Genomic DNA, 19,389 nt, shown 5'->3' with positions numbered 1-19,389 from the left:
TCTTGTTCTGCAATATAACCAATCACTATTTGTCAATGTAACATTTGTCAATGTACTCTGTCGATTAATATTTTTTGTCTACTATGTACGTACTGTGTACATTCCCTCGGCCGCAGAAAAATACTTTTCACTGTACTTCAGTACACGTGACAGGAAATCAAATCAAATCAAAATCAAATCAAATCACTGCAGCAACTCACTAAACCTCCTTTGACTGCACCTTCCAAGCCACAACCAGCTGTACCACCTAAAAGGGCAAGGGCAGCAGATCATGGGAACGTCACAACCTGCAAGCTCACTTCCAAGACATGCCCCATCCTGACTTGCTGACGCTGGATAAAAATACTGGAACTCGACCCGAAAAACAGTGTGGGTGTACCTACACCACATGCACTGCAGCGGTTCAAGAAGGTGGGTCAGGATGGTGTCATGAGAATGTCACTTTAAGAAATGTTTGTCTTCTCAAGTGGCTGCAGTGATGTTAGTGTGTGGGTGGAGCTGGGCTCTGTCTCTGCTTTGTACTTTCGTTTTGAGCTGGAAGCTGTTTTTGGCTCTGAGTTTTAGGAATACCAAGGAGGTGTATTTTGGTCTGTCTCTCTGCCTAATAAAGAATGTCCCCAGATCACTTGATGATTTCAAAGTAATACCTGTTTCTGTAAGGAATTCAAACCTACTGTCTTTGTTAAAAAGTGTCTTTGATTTATGGATGTTGTTAGGAAAGTTACTAAGGGTTACCTATAGAGTAATGTATATTTGGGGGGGGGGGGTGAAGGAAAGTTACTAAGGGTTACCTATAGAGTAATGTATCTTTGGGGGGGGGGGGGTATCATTGTTGGTAGTTGATAAGATGTTTCTGTGCGTTTATAACATGTTAACTGGATTCATAGAATAAACCTTGTTTGTTTAAAAATACTTTAGATTTCTGTTGCTTCACACCTGTAAAGTGGGCCCTTGTGCTCCCCATAACCAAAATCTATTAAAAGTTGTGGGTCAGGTGAACTCCATAATAAACTTTGGTGTTCCCTAAATCCATAATAATGGGCAATAAATACTGGCATAACCAGCAATGCCCACATCCCATGAAAGCATTAAAAAAGGTAAGTATCTCAAGAATATATAACAAAATGCCTGAGTGCTGTATTTCATTGGAATCACTTAAAGAGACAATAATGGCCGAATTATCCTGAAGGTGTGCAAAGTCTCTAATGACAAAAACACTTATTTCATAAAATAATTTATTTTGTGATCATTTGAATGGGTTTAATTCCTACCACCCTGTTTTGTGTGCTTCTGGTTTTGGCACTCTGCATAGAAGATAGCCAAAAGTTTCCAGGACCTCTGCCTCATGCTAAAATACCTGTGCCAGCCATGGTTTGGTTGGTCACAGACTGGCTTCACAAGGTTCAGGCTTTCAAGTTCCACTCCGGCAACTGTGTACAAAGATCGAGGCCAACCCTCCAGAGGAACTCGTGCACTGTTGGAGGTGCCGGCTTTCAGATGAGGCATGAAACTATATGCCCCCTTTGCCTGATGGGAGCTGGACATAAATTGCCCCATGGCATTTTTTAAGTGAAGAATCGGGGAATTTACCTGTGTCCTGGCCAATATTGTCTCTCAATTGGCATCATCAGAAACAGATTATCTGGGCATTATTGCTCTGATGTTTGTGGGAGCTTGCTGTGCTCAAATCAACTGTTGCAGTTCCTGCATCACAACAGTGGCAAGGCTTCAAAAGTCCTTAATTGATTGTAAAGTATTTTGGGACCTCCAGTGTTCAGAGAAAGAGCTTTATAAATGCAGGTCGCTCTGTATTTTATTTCATCTGCGCGCCCACAGTGATTAAATTTGATTTTAATAGCAGCTTGAGATAAATGAGCGTGAGTCAGGCGAAACATTAAAGGGGCTGCCGATTTACTATGATCCAGGATGACCTTTGCTCCCCACCCCCTAGTTACTGTATCATCTTAGCGTCTGACTTTCTGACCTTTCCTTCAATAACAACAACATCACAGTGGCTGGCTTTGCCCAGGTAATAAGAGCAGAGAGAACATTAATTCCCTCAGGAGTCCCAACAAGTAAGAGATGTCATGACCACTGAAGTGATCCGACTAATTGGTTATTGAACTTTCTGGCCACAGAAATTAACGGCTTATGTTTTGTTTTTAGTATGAGAGCTCCATTAACAACAATTAAACTGAAATAACATGTTTCACAGTTCGGTCAAGTGCAGGGAAGAAAAGTGGGGCAGGATTTTGCCCCCCCCCCCCCCCCCCCCCCACCACCACCACCCACAAAATGTGTTTTTGGAAGTGACCCTTCACCGGCAGTGAGATTTTTGATCCCGCCGTTGTCAATGGGATTCCAATAAGAGTTTCAATAAGATCCCCTCCCATCTTTCTAATTTCCAACGAGTACAGACCCAGAGTCCTCAATCACTCCTCATCTGTTAGCTCTTCATTCCAGGGATCATTCTTATGAACCTCCTCTGGACCCTTTTGAAGGCCAGCACATGCTTCCCGAGATGCAGGGCCTAAAACTGCTCACAATACTTCAAATGGGGTCTGACCAGAGCCTTATACAGCCTCAGAAACACATCCCTGGTCTTGCATCTAGCCCTCTCGACATGAATGCTAACATCGCATTTGCCTTCCTAAATGCCGACTGAACCTGCGCATTAATCTTAAGAGAAACTTGAACTTGGACTCTTAAGTCCCCTTGTGCTTCTTATTTCCTAAGCCTTTTCCCATTTAGAAAATAGTTTATGCCTCCCAAGGGCAGAACCTCACACTCATGGCAAAGAAGGTGCGTTCATAACATGGTCAAACAGGTCAAGTGTGTCAACCTGTAAATCCTTCCAACAGGCCAATGGCTGGAGGTAAGCGCGGGAAAGATTCCTGGTCAGCTACACTTGATGTGGAATGGTGCCCATCAAGCTATACATCCCTGACAACAGACTAGCAACCAATTCCAGGAATTACTAGCTATGGAAACGGGTGAAAGGTGCAGAAAGAGAATTGGAATAGATTTCTTATTATGCTGTCACTGTAGAGACCATTATCCAAAGTTAGTCAGCTAATTACACGTCTGTTTTTGCGTGGATACCCAAATGGCTACACCGATGTAACAACATGACATTCATGGCACCATCTGCCCGTGAAATCATTTAATTCGCCAACTGCAGCCTCCGCCTAGAAGGACAGGGGCGCCCGGTGCTTGGGAACACCATCAGCTCCAGTTTGCCCTCCGGGTCACATGCTGTCCTGATTTGGATATATATCACTCCTCCTTCTTTGTCACTGGGTCAAAATTCAGCACCCAGCAACAGCACAAAAAGAGGCCATTCAGCCCATCGTGCCCATGTCAGCTGTTTGGAAGAGCTTTAACATTTATCCCCCTCGGTTCGTTCTTCCTCGTGGCCCTGCAAACGTTGCTTCTCCCAGTATTCCCCCATTTCTCTTTTGAAAGTTAACATTGATATTCTTCCACCACCTTTTCAGTGCAGTGCCGTCTGCTGCTCCGTAAAATTCACTGCTGGAAAAGAAATTCTCCTCTGATTCTTCAGCGAATTACCTTCATGCCTGATTTTCCACCTTGATGCCTGTGGGAACTAAGTCTCCATCCACACTCTGGCAAAAACCCGTTATCATTTTCCTTTCACCGGCTCCTCTCTAAGGAGAACAATTCCAACTGATTTAGTCTCTCCACATAACAAAAAAAAAAGCAATGGAGAAAGGCTACATCTGTTAAACCCTCCAGCTCGATGAAAAATATTCGATCAAGGTAAGAAGATGTAAACTGAGAAACCTGAGATTGCTTTCTGATTGATCAAACCTTTTCCCACCGCAGTTGGAGTGAGTTACTGACTGTTAAAGCGCTGTTCTATAATTACGGCACCAATGTTATTATTGGTCCATGGGAACATTTATTGATGGACACTGCAGATCTAAATTATGCTTTGATCGTAGTATAAGGCTATCATCACAATCTGATGAGAAATATGCCTGATAATCAATCTGCTGACTACCAGCGCCACCAGCCTAGCTTATTATCACATCACTGCACAACGTTGTCCAGTAGACCTCTCTAACAATTTACACTGCACATTAAAACATTGGCCATTTCAAGCTGGGGATTAATGCAATATGTGTGTTTGAAACCAAGAATGAACATAGCTTACAGAACATGACAGCCAAATATGTTTTTTGCCCTTCACACTCCCATTGTACTGTTTGCTTTCCTTTTTGTCATCTGCAAAGCTCGTATCAGGAATGTGAGCGAGGTTAAACAATTGGACTCGATCAGCAAGTGAGGTGAGATTAGTTCCTGCAAGTAGTGTCACCTTATGGGACTATCCCACGTAGCGGCTGTGACCCAGGAACAATAATAGCTATACAATTATATGTAACTTTTAATTTACCAGAACATTTCGGTTTGTTAAGGTACGTTGGGGCAAATAGCTCTCGGAGGCAGTACAGGATACGTGAGCAGAGTTGAGGTTAAATGACTGAGGACAAGATTAAAGATTCATATTAAGGAGAGAGGCAATAACTAATTAGGATATTGTGTGGTATAGGATGTTAATGGAGTTGTTTTGAATGCATTGGAGTTGCTATTGGGAATTTTGCAAACATGTTTAGCAAGAATACTTCCATAGATATCGGGCGGAATTCTCCAAGTCTGGGACTAAGCCCTGTGGCGGGTGTGTGTGTGTGTGTGTGTGGGAGAGGTTGGCCAGCTGGCAAACACGCCAAATCCTTCAGCCCCGACCTAATTAATTATGCAGCTGGGATTTGCGCTGTACTCCATGGTGGGGCAGGCCCGGTGGCGCAAGCCCGCTGTCATATCTGGATAGTGTGTCATCTGCTGCCCTATTGGGCGCCATATTGAAAAGGTGTCCAACATCACTGACCCACTATAGCTCACTTGGCTGGACAGCTAGTTTGTGATGCAGAGCGTGGCCAACAACTCAGGTTCAATTCCCGTATCGGCTGAGCTTATTCATGAAGGCCCCACCTTCTCAACCTTGCCCTTTGCCCGAGGTGTGGTGATCCTCAGGTCAAATCACCACCAGTCACCTTTCCCCCTCCTTCTCAAAGCAGAAAGCAGCCTATGGTCATCTGGGACTACGGCAACTTTAATATTTTTGCCATTGATGAAAGAAGATGAACCCTCTGAAAATGAGGGTGGATCTCCAGGATCGACTGAACCCACTGAGAAAGAGGATGGAGCTCCAGGAACATTCCGAGGCCAGAGGATGGACGATCCCCTCCACTACACCAAATCTGGAAGATCCACCTGATGCTCTCCCCATCCCGCTGTTGTGGTATTCCAGAGTCAACGGCGGCCTCCGCCCTGAACTCCAGAGGCAACCCCAGGTATTGTACAGGCGAGTCCCAACATCTGCATGTCACACTGTTGCAAATGTTTTTCATGCCAGCAAAGCCATGGAAAATTGCATGTCGGTGATTTCACATCAGCATGTTTTCCAACTCAATCATATGTGGGTGGTCGGGCCTTCGTCTGCATCACATTAACGGGATGTAAATAAATGTGTTTCACGCCAATTTCCAGCGTGTTTCCCGACCTGCCCGTGGCGGGCACCAGCAGAAGATCCTGCTGGAAATTGACGACAGTGTAAAACCTATTTCTGGGCATCCTGCCTATTCTTACCCCCCCCCCCCAACCCCAAGCCTTCCATTAAACCAGCTGGCAGAGGCCTGGAAGAATTCTGCCCATCAAATCTGGAACTGACAAAAACAATGGTGAAGGTTTCCCAGATGATAGGAGATTGGAGGTAGAGGTGAGCATCGGTTGAGGAAAAGTTGATGGTAGACTAGATTTGGGTGCTTCGAATGAAATCGGACACCAAGGCGGCTGCACATTGTTGAATGTCAGCTGAGTGAAAAATTGGAAAGGATCACGGAATCTCTGTTGTGGACAAAACGGGATGACTGTGGTCTCACTGATGTTTTGTTGGAAGCAGTTCTGGCTCCTCGACGAACCAATGTCACACGGTCAGTCACACAGCTGACTGCAGGGCCCCGGAGTGCTTCTCGCAGCTCTGGCTGCGGATATGGGGCCCCGCACTTCCAGTTGGGAGTCCGCACATGCGCACGGCGGTGGCCTACGGCGAGTGCCCTGTGGGACTAGGCGGACTCGGACCGCGGAGAGGCACCATAAATGTCACCCCCCCCCCCGGTATCGCGCATGCCCACGGTCCGCGATGCCTGATCTCTCCCCTGGCTGTCCATGAGGCCCCCCACCGGTGAACGATCCCCCTGCCCCCCACCTGAATCCACAGCCGCCACCCAACATTCCCGACGGCCGATAGGTGGTTAGAATCACGCCGTCGGGAACTCGGTCAGTTTCGCGCGGAGGCTCGGTGAATCTAGCCCCAGCCATGGGTTTGAGGAAGGGTGGTGACAGAGAAGGAGGAGAGTGTTATCCACAAAGGTGGCCTCCCTCGTGGAACAGCAACAGGATCATTTGTACACCGTGTGTTGAGATTGCATTTGGAAACACGAGGGGCGGGATTCTCCACCATCGGGATTCTCCGTTTTGCCGGCGCCCGGGGGTTCCCCTACGCTGTGGGGCTGCCCCACAATGGGAAACCCAATTGACCGACCGGCATAACAGAGAATCCCACCGGCGGGTGGGGGCAGAAATGCGGAGGGGCGGAGAATCAGCCCAAGGTCTCCAGTGTTATTCTGCATCCTCATCCCATGGCAATCAAATTACTCCACAAACTGCAATCTGCATATTTTTCCTGATTCCGAGTTCTTTCAGAATTTGGACTAGATGCAGAGGACTTAAACTACTCTCAGAAGGTTGATTGCCTGTTGCCCTGCAGAGTTGACAGCATAGTAACAGAGTGGCTTTCTCTGAAATCTTACAAATTTCAAAGTCACATACAATCCATCAATATCAGTCCTGGGTCCTTTGATAATGATAAAAGCATTTTAGGCCTGTAAATGTCGGATATAAACATTCCATACAGCAGGCAGGCTGTACTCAGGAAAACCAAGGTCTAGATTCAGCTTAAAAACGATACTTTATAGGAACAGGCAGTTCCGAAGAGCAACCAGTTCCTCTGGAAAGCCTCGCTCTTTAGGCTGGTTAATTAGCATCGTTAACAATTGAAACTTACTCAAAAATATCATAGAACTGTTTTTGATCAATCACTTCCCGCTCAGAACACAAAGCAATGGTTATGATCTCGGTAAGATTTATCAAAGATTAAATGAAATCAAAAAGTTAGAGAGTTCCAGGATGGGGCTGTCCACATTTATCATTGGATGCAGTTCAGACCTAAATTTTAGCACAACTATCTATTTCTAGCATTCCCCTGTTTTATATTCTATGCATTGTTCCTTCAAGCATACAGAGTTAGTTAAATTTCCATTTCTAATTGTAATTAACTGTGTGACAATCCCAAATTTGCATCCCTATTTTCACAGCAAGGCACTGATATTGGGGTTGCCTTGACTTAATGGAGCATTCCGCATAATGACTTTGGAAGATGAGTTGTTTGTGTTGCAGCTGCAGTTACTGACAGAATCTAAAAACAAAACACAGCTGGCGAGGTATACAGTAATATCTTTTTTGGCAAATTAATGATAGACATTTCTTACACATCAGCTTCACTTCCCATGGACACTCGTCAATGCAACTTGCCAATGTCTCAGATGCTATTTTGACCAGTTACGAGTCAATGGCTTTTCTTTGTGTTTCCTTTGCGCTATTCTGACAACGTTAAAAAATTGAAAGAGAGAGAGAGACTAGTCACGGTCTGGCACCCAGCAAGAGGAACAAATATCTTCGGAAATGGCAATGGTTTCTTTACAGTTTGATTTGCTGTCAGCCCTTCAAACCTGAACCAATCTTGATGCATAACCCTTGCGACAACTGAACAGCATTCATTGCTGGAATGGTCACTTATCTTCAATGTGGAACAATGCCAGCCCTCGATGATTTACCACAGCCAGTGTGGGGATTGAACACAGGCTGCTGGTATCAGTTCACACCACAATACACTAGCGAACTGACCCTTTTTCTGCGATTTTGTGATCGTATTTGGAACACCCTCGTTTAACTTTTTCGCGTTTTGACATTTTATGCTCCGCGGTTTTCCTGTGGCAAGACATATTTATTGATTGCATTTTATTTCCTCTTAACTCATTGCAGGGAATTTATGGGAGCTGTTTTTTGGGGCAAGTAATTAAATGCACTTAATGTATGGCTGTTATATACGCTGATCTGTAATTATCTCATTCTGGAACAAGAGACTGGAACCACAGAGGAACAAAAAGACTGGTGTTATTTCTGAACACCCTATTAAACATAAGCATGGAAGCAACAAGCAGCACATGTAAATAGGGCAGGCATGATGTAAACAACTGTAAAGAAAGAAAGTAGAGCAAACAAACAAACAATTACTCACGTCGTGACCGAGGAACTCTGTCTGCGTGGACTTGTCTGCCTGCGAGGAATGCGCCCTTTGCACACTTTGACTGTGATCCTGGGACAGAAATTGAAAATTGCTTACTGCGTGCAACCACACTCTCATCTCCCTCTGGCTCATTCTTGCCGTGCCTTTAACAGCGTACAATCTGCACCAAACAGAGGAGGTCAAACGGAATTTTGACACCAAACCGCGTGAGAAGGTATTTAGTCAGGTGACGAAACACTTGATCAAATAGGTAGCTTTCAGGGCGACATTAATGGGGGAGGGCGAGAGCTGGCGAGGACGACGGAATGGAATTCCAGGGCTTGGCGCCTCCGCAACTGAAGGCATGTTCACTAACGGTTGAACAACAAACATCGGTAAAATACACAAATAAGTCTTGTGCCTAAAGCACACCCATCGTCTTTTGTGCATCACGTTTCGGATGCCTCATTTCCAAACCGCCAAACTTCGTCAAAAGATCAAGAATATCCTACTGTTTGCACTCGCGATTGAGCCATTGGCCGTCGTATTAAGAGGTTTGAGGGAATGGAAAAGGAAAAGTGTGGGGGGGGGGGGGAAATAGAGCACAGGGTGTCCTTATATGCCGATGACTTGTTATTATACGTGTCAGTACCAAGTATGTCAATAGGGGGAATACTGGAGTTGCTTCGGGTGTTTGGGTCTTTCTCAGGATATAAACTAAATCTAGAGAAGAGTGAATATTTTGTGGTGTCTCGGCCGGGGGTGGGGGCAGGGGTGGTGGGGCTGCCATTCCGTAGGGCAGGGACTCACTTTAGGTATCTGGGGGTGCAGGTTGCCCGGGAGTTGGGGGGGGGGGGGCTCCGTAGGTACAACATTTCTAGCTTTGTGGGGATCTAGTTTGATCTGGCAACGTGGCATGGTCTCCTTCTGTCATTGGCGGGTCGGGTTCAGGCGGTTAAAATGAATGTGCTACCGCGATTCCTGTTTATTTTTCAATGCCTGCCGATTTTCCTGGCAAAGGCATTTATTAGAGAGATTGAAGGGATGATTACTTCGTTCATATGGGGAGGGAAGGTAGCCAGAATTAAAACCGTGCTGCTACAGAGAGGAAGCCAGGCAGAGGGTTTGGGTCTTCCGAACCTGATGTATTATTACTGGGCGGCGAATGTGGAGAAGCTACGGAGCTGGGTGAGAGGGGTTGACTCCAAATGGGTTACAATGGAGGAGAGTTTGGGTAGAGGGTCGGGATTGAAGGCGCTAGCGACAGTGCCGCTCCCGACGGCCCCGGGGGCGGGGGGTTAAGGGAGTCCGATAGTAATAGCTTCGTTGAGAATTTGGAGGCAGTTTCAACAGCACTTCGGGTTGGGGGCAGGGTCAAGGGAAATGCCGATTCAGGGGAACCACAGATTTGAGCCAGGGAAATGGGATGAAATTATCGGAGATGGGAGAATAAAGGAATTAGAACACTAAAATATTTATTTCTTGGGGGTCGTTTTGCGGGATTCAAGGAGCTGGGAGCGAAGTATGGGCTGGAGCAGGGGGAAATATTTAGATACATGCAGGTTTGAGACTTTGCCAGAAAGGAGATACCGAGCTTCCCAGTAGAGCCGGCTTCCACACTGCTGGAGGAGGTGCTGACGACAGGGGGACTGGAGAAGGGGGTAGTATCGGCGGTTTACGGGGCTATTTTGGAGGAGGAGAAGGCGCCGCTAGAAAGGATCAAGGCAAAGTGGGAGGAAGAGTTGAGAGAGAGTATGGAGGAGGGGTTCTGGTGTGAGGTGCTCCGGAGGGTGAACGCCTGCACCTTGTGCGTGAGGTTGGGGCTGATACCGCTGAAGGTGGTGTATAGAGCACACCTTAGAAGGGCGAGGATGAGCCGGCTCTTTGAGGGGGTAGAAGATGCGTGTGAACATTGTGGGGTGGCCCCGCAAATCATGTTCTTATATTTTGGTCCTGTCCAAAATGGAGGATTACTGGAAGGAGGTTTTTAGGGTAATCTGTAAGGTGGTGCACGTGAAACTGGACCTGGGCCCTCGGGAGGCCATATTCAGGGTGTTGGATCAGCCGGGGTTGGAAACAGGCATGGAGGCAGATGTTGTAGCCTTTGCCTCGTTGGTTGCCTGAAGGCGGATCCTGTTAGGGTGGAGATCAACCTCTCCACCCTGTGCCCTGGCGTGGTGGGAGACCTGATGGATTTCTTAACTCTTGAAAAGGTCAAATTTGAACTGAGGGGAAGGATGGAGGGGTTCTACAATTCATGGGCGTTATTCATTATGCGCTTTCGAGAATTGGATCACATCGAACATTAGGGGGGTTAGGGGCTGGGAGGGTTGGGGGTCTGGGGGCTGGGAGGGTTGGGGGTTTGGGGGCTGGGAGGGTTGGGGGGTTGGGGGCTGGGAGGGTTGGGGGGAGGGGGACTGTATGTATTAATGGCGACTACGGGTGATTCCCGATTCCTTTTTGTCATTTGTTTATGTTAACATGTGGGCCAGTGTCTGGGGCTTGGTGGGAGGATGGGATCGTTGTTATTGATATGGGGATTGACATTACATTTGTTACTGATTATTGTTGGGTGTAAATTTGGGAGAAAATGTGAAAAAGGAGAATAAAAAATATTTTAAAAACAAGATCAAGAACGTTAGTCACTTTGTGATGCCCACCAACAACACGAGAGAGACATGTATGTGTTTAACTTGCATAACGGAAGGAAGAACTTGCATTGGGCACCTTTTCTAACCTGAGGATGCACCAAACTGCTTTGCAGTGAATGAAGTGCTTTTGAAATGCAGTGTTCTCAACTCCAGACACCTGTTTTCTCCACAGAGCCATAAGTGAATGTGTTGTATAAATGTTTTAAGGTACAATATATTTGCATTATGATTCTAAATATTCCTTACATGAACAGAAATAAACCCTTTGCACAAGCGAAAGCCAGGATCTACCCGCAACTCCTCGCGAGATTGCAGCGATGTGCATCCCGTCCATCGTGGACGGGGTCATTTTTGAACAAATCTGCATATTAAAGCAAGACAGCTAGTCTCACGCTAATGTGCAGATTCCCGAGTTACCCAAGGTGTGGGATCAATCCCCTTCGCCTCAGAGACCTCAGGTGAGATCTGTTCATTACTGATCTCAGATGGAACGGCACCCGTGGGGGTCTCCCAGGGGATTGGAGGACCCCAAATGCATGCTCTTTGGGCAGGGTAGTACCCTGTCACTGCTGGTGCCACCTGGATGTGGGGTGGGGGTGGGTGGATGTGGGGTGGGGGTGGGTGGATGTGGGGTGGGGGTGGGTGGATGTGGGGTGGGGTGGGTGGATGTGGGGTGTGCTGGGTGGATGTGGGGTGTGGGGTGGATGTGGGGTGTGGGGTGGGTGGATGTGGGGAGTGGGGTGGGTGGATGTGGGGTGTGGGGGGGGGGTGATGGAGGTGGGGGGGTGGTGGAGGTGGGGGGGTGGTGGAGGTGGGGGGGTGGTGGAGGTGGGGGGGTGGTGGAGGTGGGGGGGGTGGTGGAGGTGGGGGGGTGGTGGAGGTGGGGGGGTGGTGGAGGTGGGGGGGGTGGTGGAGGTGGGGGGGGTGATGGAGGTGGGGGGGGTGGTGGAGGTGGGGGGGTGGTGGAGGGGGGGGGGGAGGTGGGGGTGGTGATGGAGGTGGGGGGGGTGATGGAGGTGTGGGGGGGGTGATGGAGGTGGGGGGGGGTGGTGGAGGTGGGGGGGGGGGTGGTGGAGGTGGGGGGGGGGGTGGTGGAGGTGGGGGGGGGGGGGTGGTGGAGGTGGGGGGGGTGTGGTAGAGGGGGGGTGGGTGGAGGTGGGGGGGGGGGGTGGAGGTGGGGTGGGTGGGGTGGGGTGGGTGGAGGTGGGGTGGGTGGTGGAGGGGGGGGGATGGATGTGCGGGGGGTGGATGTGCGGCCTCAGCGAGGTGGGGTGGGGTGGAGGTTAGGTGGAGGTGGGGTGGGTGGAGGTGGGGTGGGGTGGGTGGTGGAGGGGGGGAGGGATGGATGTGCGGGGGGTGGATGTGCGGCCTCGGCTGCACATTCCCCACTGAGGTCCCTTATCAAACTCAAATCATGTTTTATAGCCCCGTGTTTCTTGGTGCTACAAGTGCCAGGAAACACATGGCTAAATGAGCTCGCTCGGGGACTTTGTTCCCATTTTGTTAAATCACGCCCGTCATGTTGATCATACAATAAATAAGAATATCAGAATTATAGAACTGCTGACGAGATGACTTCTAACTTCCGACTATTCTTTCAGAATATTAATTATTCAGCTACTCACTATAGTCAGCCGAATCCTGAAATCCATTTGCCACCATGGTTAGTTATGTTGCCTACAATTGGTCTTTGCAAATTAGGGTTATTTTTCAACCTCCCACAAACTTGTAGCGGCATTCAGCTTCCATCACACTTATTGCTGAACAAACAGCAGTAGAAAGTAAAACAAAAAGAAGACACAAATGTCACAGTTCTCTCATGCATCTCAGTCCCCACAGTGATATTAATTGTCCAAAGGAATATTGCTTCATGAAAGGAATGAACTCACTCTGTACTCTGATAACACACTGTGAAAAATTTCAATCACCTCACAAGGAAACAAAGAATTACAATCATTTCCGTTGACGGTTTAATATAGCTTTCAGACCAATTAAGGTTTTAGTGGGGTTTTTTTTTTAGCAGGGATCTTTTTCAGACCTGTAATAAAACCAATAAAAGTGACTAAGGATATTGCACCTTCGCTCCATATATTATTGAGACACGTTCCTACAAATAAATGATTCAGAACTCACGAATACTTCAAACGAATCTGAATCGGAAAATTGAAGCACTTGGAATGCATCATCAAGGAGTAGGACATCCCATACATTCTATGAAGTATTTAGCCTTACTTTCATTGTGTAATTGGTGAAAGGTAAGAGGGGGAAAATAGCAGCGAACATTTTTCAAAGACATGTAAAACCTGATTGATTTTAGTTGCATTATAAGTGAATTAGTACACAATCTTTAATGAACATATATGTCTCTTTTTTTGCTTCTTAGTAAATTAATAATAATTGGTGTGGGGTGATTCCAAGGGATATGTTTACAAAATGGAGTGCGAACTTAAGCTATGTATAAGAAAAACAATTCTTCTTCTCCCTTCATAGAAATCATAGAATCCATACAGTGCAGAAAGAGGCCATTCGGCCCATCAAGCCTGCACTGGTCCTTTGAATGAGCACTCTCACTCCCCCGTCCACCCCGCCCTCTCCCCGTAACTCCATAAGCTAACCCGCACATTCTTGGATATTAAGGGGCTATTGATCATGGCCGATCCACCTAACCTGCTCATCTTTGACCTGAGAGAGGAACCCGGAGCACCCGGAGGAAACCCACGCAGACACGAGGAGAAACTCCACACAGTCACCCAAGGCCGTAATTGAACCTGCGTCGCTGGCGCTGTGAGGCAGCAGTGCTAGCCACTGTGCCACCATGCTGCCCCTTGTTTCTGCAGCTTGTCATTCACTTGGAGGGTCACATGAATCTGCATCCAGCTCTGGAATCAAAAACGGTGCTACCAAGTGAACACAGCTGAGAACTGCACAAGCGATTATGTGAAGTAACATGGGGTGCATTTGGAGAGACTGTGGCAACAGTGATAGGTATCCTCAGAGTAAGTTTGTGGCAGAGATACAGCAAACTATTAATTGTCCCCCACGCATCGCCTCCCATCCTCTCTTGAGGCTAGCAACTTATGCTGTGGCAATATGCCAATTGTGCAAAGCAGAGGTCGAATGGAGCATATTGCATCTTTCCAATGCAAGATTCCAATGGATTTCTAATAGATAGCAGAGAGAGAGAGAAAACTGTACAATTACAGAAAAGGCCATTGTGGTGTTCTTTGTGATTCTGTTATCAGGATGGATGTCAAAGTGTTCACAAAGACCACAGAAGCTAGTTTCATTAACAAAGCTAACTTTCATTTATACTATTTATTAAAGCTCGACCACTTACTCCTACAGCAAACAATAATCTAATAATCTACAATTTACACTCGATTAACATTTGTCCCTACACTCTATCTACAACTGTACTCTGATTTATCTTACTGTTCCTCTCCAGCCTTCTCCCAGAAGTCTGTGAGTCAGTGCTTTATATAGCTCTGCATCTAGCTCCATCTAGTGGTTAATTATGATATGACATTAACCCTTTGTGTTCTGAACATTTCACATAATGTCACAGCCATTTGATTGGTCACGTCTGTGTTGGTGTTTCTTCCCACCAGCTTCCCAGTTCCACACTATTCTCCCATTTGCCCTTCACATCTTTTGAAATTCGGAAACATCGAAATTCTTTTCAAAATAATTTATTGACCTCTGCTTGAAAGTAAATAAAGTCGCCACAATCCCAGATGACTATAGGCTGCTTTCCCCTTTGGAGGTGGAGAGCTGACTGATGGTGATTTAACCTGAAGGTCACCACACCTCAGGCGAGGGGCAAGGCGGAGAAGGCTGGGTATTCGTGAATAACCCCAGCCAGTACGGGAATTGAACCCACGCTGTTGGCCTCGTTCTGCATCACGAACCAGCCAACTGAGCTAAACCGGCCCCAAAACTCTAAATTCCAAAGTATGTTTGTGGCAGAGAATCCTGCATTTGAACCCTCCACTACCACTGTTGGAGGATTTCTTTCTGTTACCTAAAGTCGACTGACCTTGAAGATCTCTATTTGGTCACCCATTAACTTTCCCCACCCCACTGAAGAAAGCTTTAACTTCTCAATACACTACAAATATAAGACACAAATAAGAACATTATCTGCTGTTTATTTTTTGTCAGTTCTACTGAGTAATTCCTCATTACCTTTAATTAAGCTTTTGTTTGTCCTTGTGTCGATTTCAGTTTTATACGTCAAACGAATCTGTCATTCCTAGGAGTTAAGTTTCACACAGCATCTGTCCTTTTAATATATATTGCAAGGTGGATCAAGCTTTGATGTACACATGCTGCCTATTAATTAATAATACACAGGCCCATTTTTCTTGGATGGGGTTATCTTCGTGAATAGGAACTGTCCCTGCTCAATCAGCGCAAACTGATATTCAAGAGAAAATAAAATGTGGTTTAACTTGATAGTCCCCAGGCGTGGGTACAGGGGATCGGGATGGGCCATAGGCTCTCACCTATCAATTGCAATCCTAACTTTGTGCTGCCCTATATCCACACGCGCAGAAGGAAGCAGAAAACTATGGAGGCCAATGCCAGGAATCAATTTCTGAGTATCTCCATACCACACAAGAGTTTAACGTCAATTAATGCAAATTCAAAGGCAATATCCCACTAACTGCACTATGAGGCTCAGACACTGCTCAGTTCACCCCCCCCCCCCCCCCCCCCCCCCCCCCAATGATAGGTGCTTTATATAACTGCCAGTTCTTTCTTTTTCCTTAACCTTGTCACATCGCTGCAACTGAAAGAATCATTACAGGTTAAGAGGTCAGCCCGCTCAGACCTTGAAACATCAGCCCGGGTCCGATAACACATCTTAAAGAAATAATTCCCTGTTTCCTGGATTGAAGGGTTTTAAGGATGATGCTTACAAGCATTGCACTCAAGTGCTGAACTGTATCAATATCCAAAGCTGTTCATATCAATATTCAATGTGTTTCATACTGGATGTACCTGGATCAATGATTAAAGCTTCTTACATCAATACAACCCACATGGCGGCTGACAAAAATGGTACAGGCTCCGAAGATCAATACCTAAGGATTCCCTAGTCATATTCTACGATCAATGATCTTCATCGATTCTCATAGCCTCCCTCACCTTATAATGCAAGCTCTCGGATCACTGTTCAATGCTTCTCCCAGTGTGATGGTATTGAATCCTCCACACTTCCATGTGCTGAAAATTCTCACTCTTCCTTCCATCCCCACTCCTGTTCAGAATCTGCCAGGACGATGGCTAATAAGCCATTCCTTCACTGAGAACAATTATCAGCGACCCTCCCAAAATCTCCCCAGCCCCGAATGTTGAATACAATTTTTTTTTTTGAAACCGAAAGCCCCCAGGGCAGAACAAAGAGTTTACTATTCACAAAAACTGCAAAGATTCGTTTTTTCTCGTCTTAAACAGGAGAATGGATGGAGGTAATAATGCATTAGCTACCCGAAGGTGTCTAAATCAGTGTTCCATCAGTACAGTGCTCACAGAACATGTTGAATGTCGCTCCGACAAGGCATATGCCATGGTTTTGTCTACATGTGGGGATCCATCCATTTACCTGAAGACATTTTACCATTTTTACAACAGAGGAGTGACAAGTGAATTATACACTTTGAAATGTTATTACGGTTTGCCATTGAATTATATATATCTGAAAGGAAATGGAAAAACAATTTGTCCCACGTAATATTTTGTGAAAGTTTCCTTTTTCAGTAAACGAGAGGTTGACATCAAATCTGAAATTCAGAAAGGAGAAATCTTCAAGGAGGGAGCTTCTAAACAAAACCTCGCCAATCGGAACATCTTCACTCAAGCAAAAACATTTCAGCTAAGGGCAGAAATCTCCAATTTTGAAAGCAAGTACCAATGGTGGGGGTGGGAATGTGGAGTGTTTCGCGTTGCGACGGGCGACAGGAAAACACATCAAATCATCCAGTCCCAACCTCATTAATTATGCACCTGGGTGTTTCACGCCGTATTCAGTGGATGGCACAGGACTGGATGGCATATTGAAAAGGCACCCATAATCACTGACCCATTATTGGGGCAAAAAAGTGGACCGCCTGAAAATGAATAATGAACTCCGGCAGCGAGGATGAAGGTGTATCCCTAGGAACGTTTCGAGGGTGAATTCCACCCAACGTTTTTACAGGCACCTTTGGAGGAAGCTTGTTCGGGTTTGGGAAATGCAATCCTGTATTTCCTGATTAACTGGCATGTGACTGTGTCATGAGGCTGCCTCTGGAGGCAGACATCTTAGGGCAGTTCAATAAAGTCCTCTCATTGAGTTCACACTGAAGGAGACAGCTATCCTTTTACTTGAAACATGGTGTTCAGAAGCGAACAAAACATTGATTTTTGAACCCAGGAAAAGGAGCAGAGAGGACACGGAGAACAGAGAGACATAGAAAGGTCCAAAATCTGCAAAGAAAAATAAAAGCTGCTGAAAAAGACAATCAAAAACAGACAAAGGTTTCAAGGGTGCACGTTTTACAGCTCAGAAAAACACATGAAAAAAATACAAATCCACAAAAGCAAGCTGCTGAAAAAAAGGACAAATCAAAAGCACACACATGTTGCAAGTGAAGTTATCTGCTGCAGATAAAAAGACAAAAGGAACACTAAAGACTGCAAGAAATTACTGAGTGAATAAAAATGACTACAAGAAATTTTCCAATTCCAGGGCCGGGATTCTCCCCTACCCGGCGGGCCGGGGTGGGGTCCCGGCGGGACGGAGTGGCGTGAACCACTCCGGCATTGGGCCTCTCCAAAGGTGCGGAATTCTCTGCACCTTTAGGGGCTAGGCCCGCGCCGGAGTGGCTCCCGCTCTGCCGGCCCACGTGAACAGCCTTTGGTGTCCCGCCAGCCGGGGCCGAAAGGCCTTTGCCGGCCGGCGGAAGTCCTCGCATGCGCTGGTGCATTAGCGGCTGCTGACGTTATACCGTCGCATGTGCAGCGGAGGGGGGTCTCTTCCGCCCCCGCCATGATAAAGGCCATGGTGGGGCGGAAGAGAAAGAGTGCCCCCACGGCACAGACCCGCCCGGCGATCAGTGAGCCCCGATCGCGGGCCAGGCCACCGTGGGGGCATGCCCCAGGGTCAGATCGCCCCGCGCCACCCCCTCAGGATCCCAGAGCCCGCCCGCGCCGCCAATCCCGCTGGTACCAGAGGTGGTTTAAACCACACCGGCGGGAAAGGCCTGTCAGCGGCGGGACTTTGGCCGATCGCGGGCCGGAGAATCGCCGCGGGCAGCCGGCCAACCGGCGTGGTGCAATTCCCGCCCTCGCCGAATCTCGGGGGGGCGGAGAATTCGGGACACGGCGGGGGCGGGATTGACGCCGGCCCCAGGGGGGTCGGAGAATTCTGCCCCATGTCTCCAATTGAAAAATGATGGATAGCAAGACTGACTGTTCTTCCCTTCCAATGGCAAAACTCCGAGATTGCAACAGATTTAGCTAATAAGCCTGAACCGGTAAGAGTGGCTACTGCTAACATTGCTGGGGAAGGACTGTTACTAAGTGTATACCACCCTAAACCTGAGAAATGAGCAAAGGCAAAAGTCAACAGAGATTTTGAAAGCCTTGAAGGTATGTTTTTGAATCCCGAGTGAATGTTACATATGAACAATATGTCTTCAACACTAGAGTTCAAAGTGGAAACAAGACCGTTGAACAGTACACAACCGCTGTGATGCAGCCAGCAGAATCATGTGAACTTGGATCACGAAAAGACTATCTGATTAAAGACAGATGAGTATTAGCCATGAAAGACGCCATTCTGAGAGCAAGTCTACTGAAAGTTGAGAAACTGTTACTAAAGTAAGCAACAGATAAATGTTGAATACAGAAGTTGTGAACACCTGTTAGGGCCTACCTATGGCAGAGCAGACCAGGAGACACATTATGCTGAGTAGCAATCCTAGCCGAAAAAATTGAGCAATTGCAAAGGGCAGGATGCAAATACCGAGGAGGACAGCATGTACAGGAAAAGAAAGCTTGTCCAGCATGGGGAACATTTTGTGCACAAGTGCTTGGTCAGGAAAAAGCAGGACAAGCCTATACACAGTCGTACAGTGGTTAGCGTTGTTGCTTCACAGTGGCAGGGCCCCGGGTTCGATTCCCGGCTTGGGTCACTGTCTGTGTGGTGACTGCATGTTCTCCTCGTCTCTGCGTGGGTTTCCTCCCGGTGCGCCGATTTCCTCCCACAAGTCCCGAAAGACATGCTTGTTAGGTGAATTGGACATTCTGAATTCTTCGTCAGTG

The 19,389-nt window shown here is 47.0% G+C and overlaps 1 protein-coding gene across 1 annotated transcript in view; it reads right to left on the bottom strand.

Moving 5' to 3' along the window:
- Positions 1-19,389, bottom strand: part of ccser1 (coiled-coil serine-rich protein 1) — a 1,211,351-nt gene that overhangs the window by 426,361 nt on the left and 765,601 nt on the right. Inside the window, 1 exon segment of the mRNA XM_038792749.1 lies at positions 8,441-8,518. Within this exon segment, the coding sequence (XP_038648677.1) occupies positions 8,441-8,518 (78 nt within the window).

The sequence above is a fragment of the Scyliorhinus canicula genome, chromosome 3 (assembly GCF_902713615.1).
Source record: "Scyliorhinus canicula chromosome 3, sScyCan1.1, whole genome shotgun sequence".
NCBI classification, from domain to species: Eukaryota; Metazoa; Chordata; class Chondrichthyes; order Carcharhiniformes; family Scyliorhinidae; genus Scyliorhinus; species Scyliorhinus canicula.
This window is presented reverse-complemented; position numbering and strand designations above follow the sequence as displayed.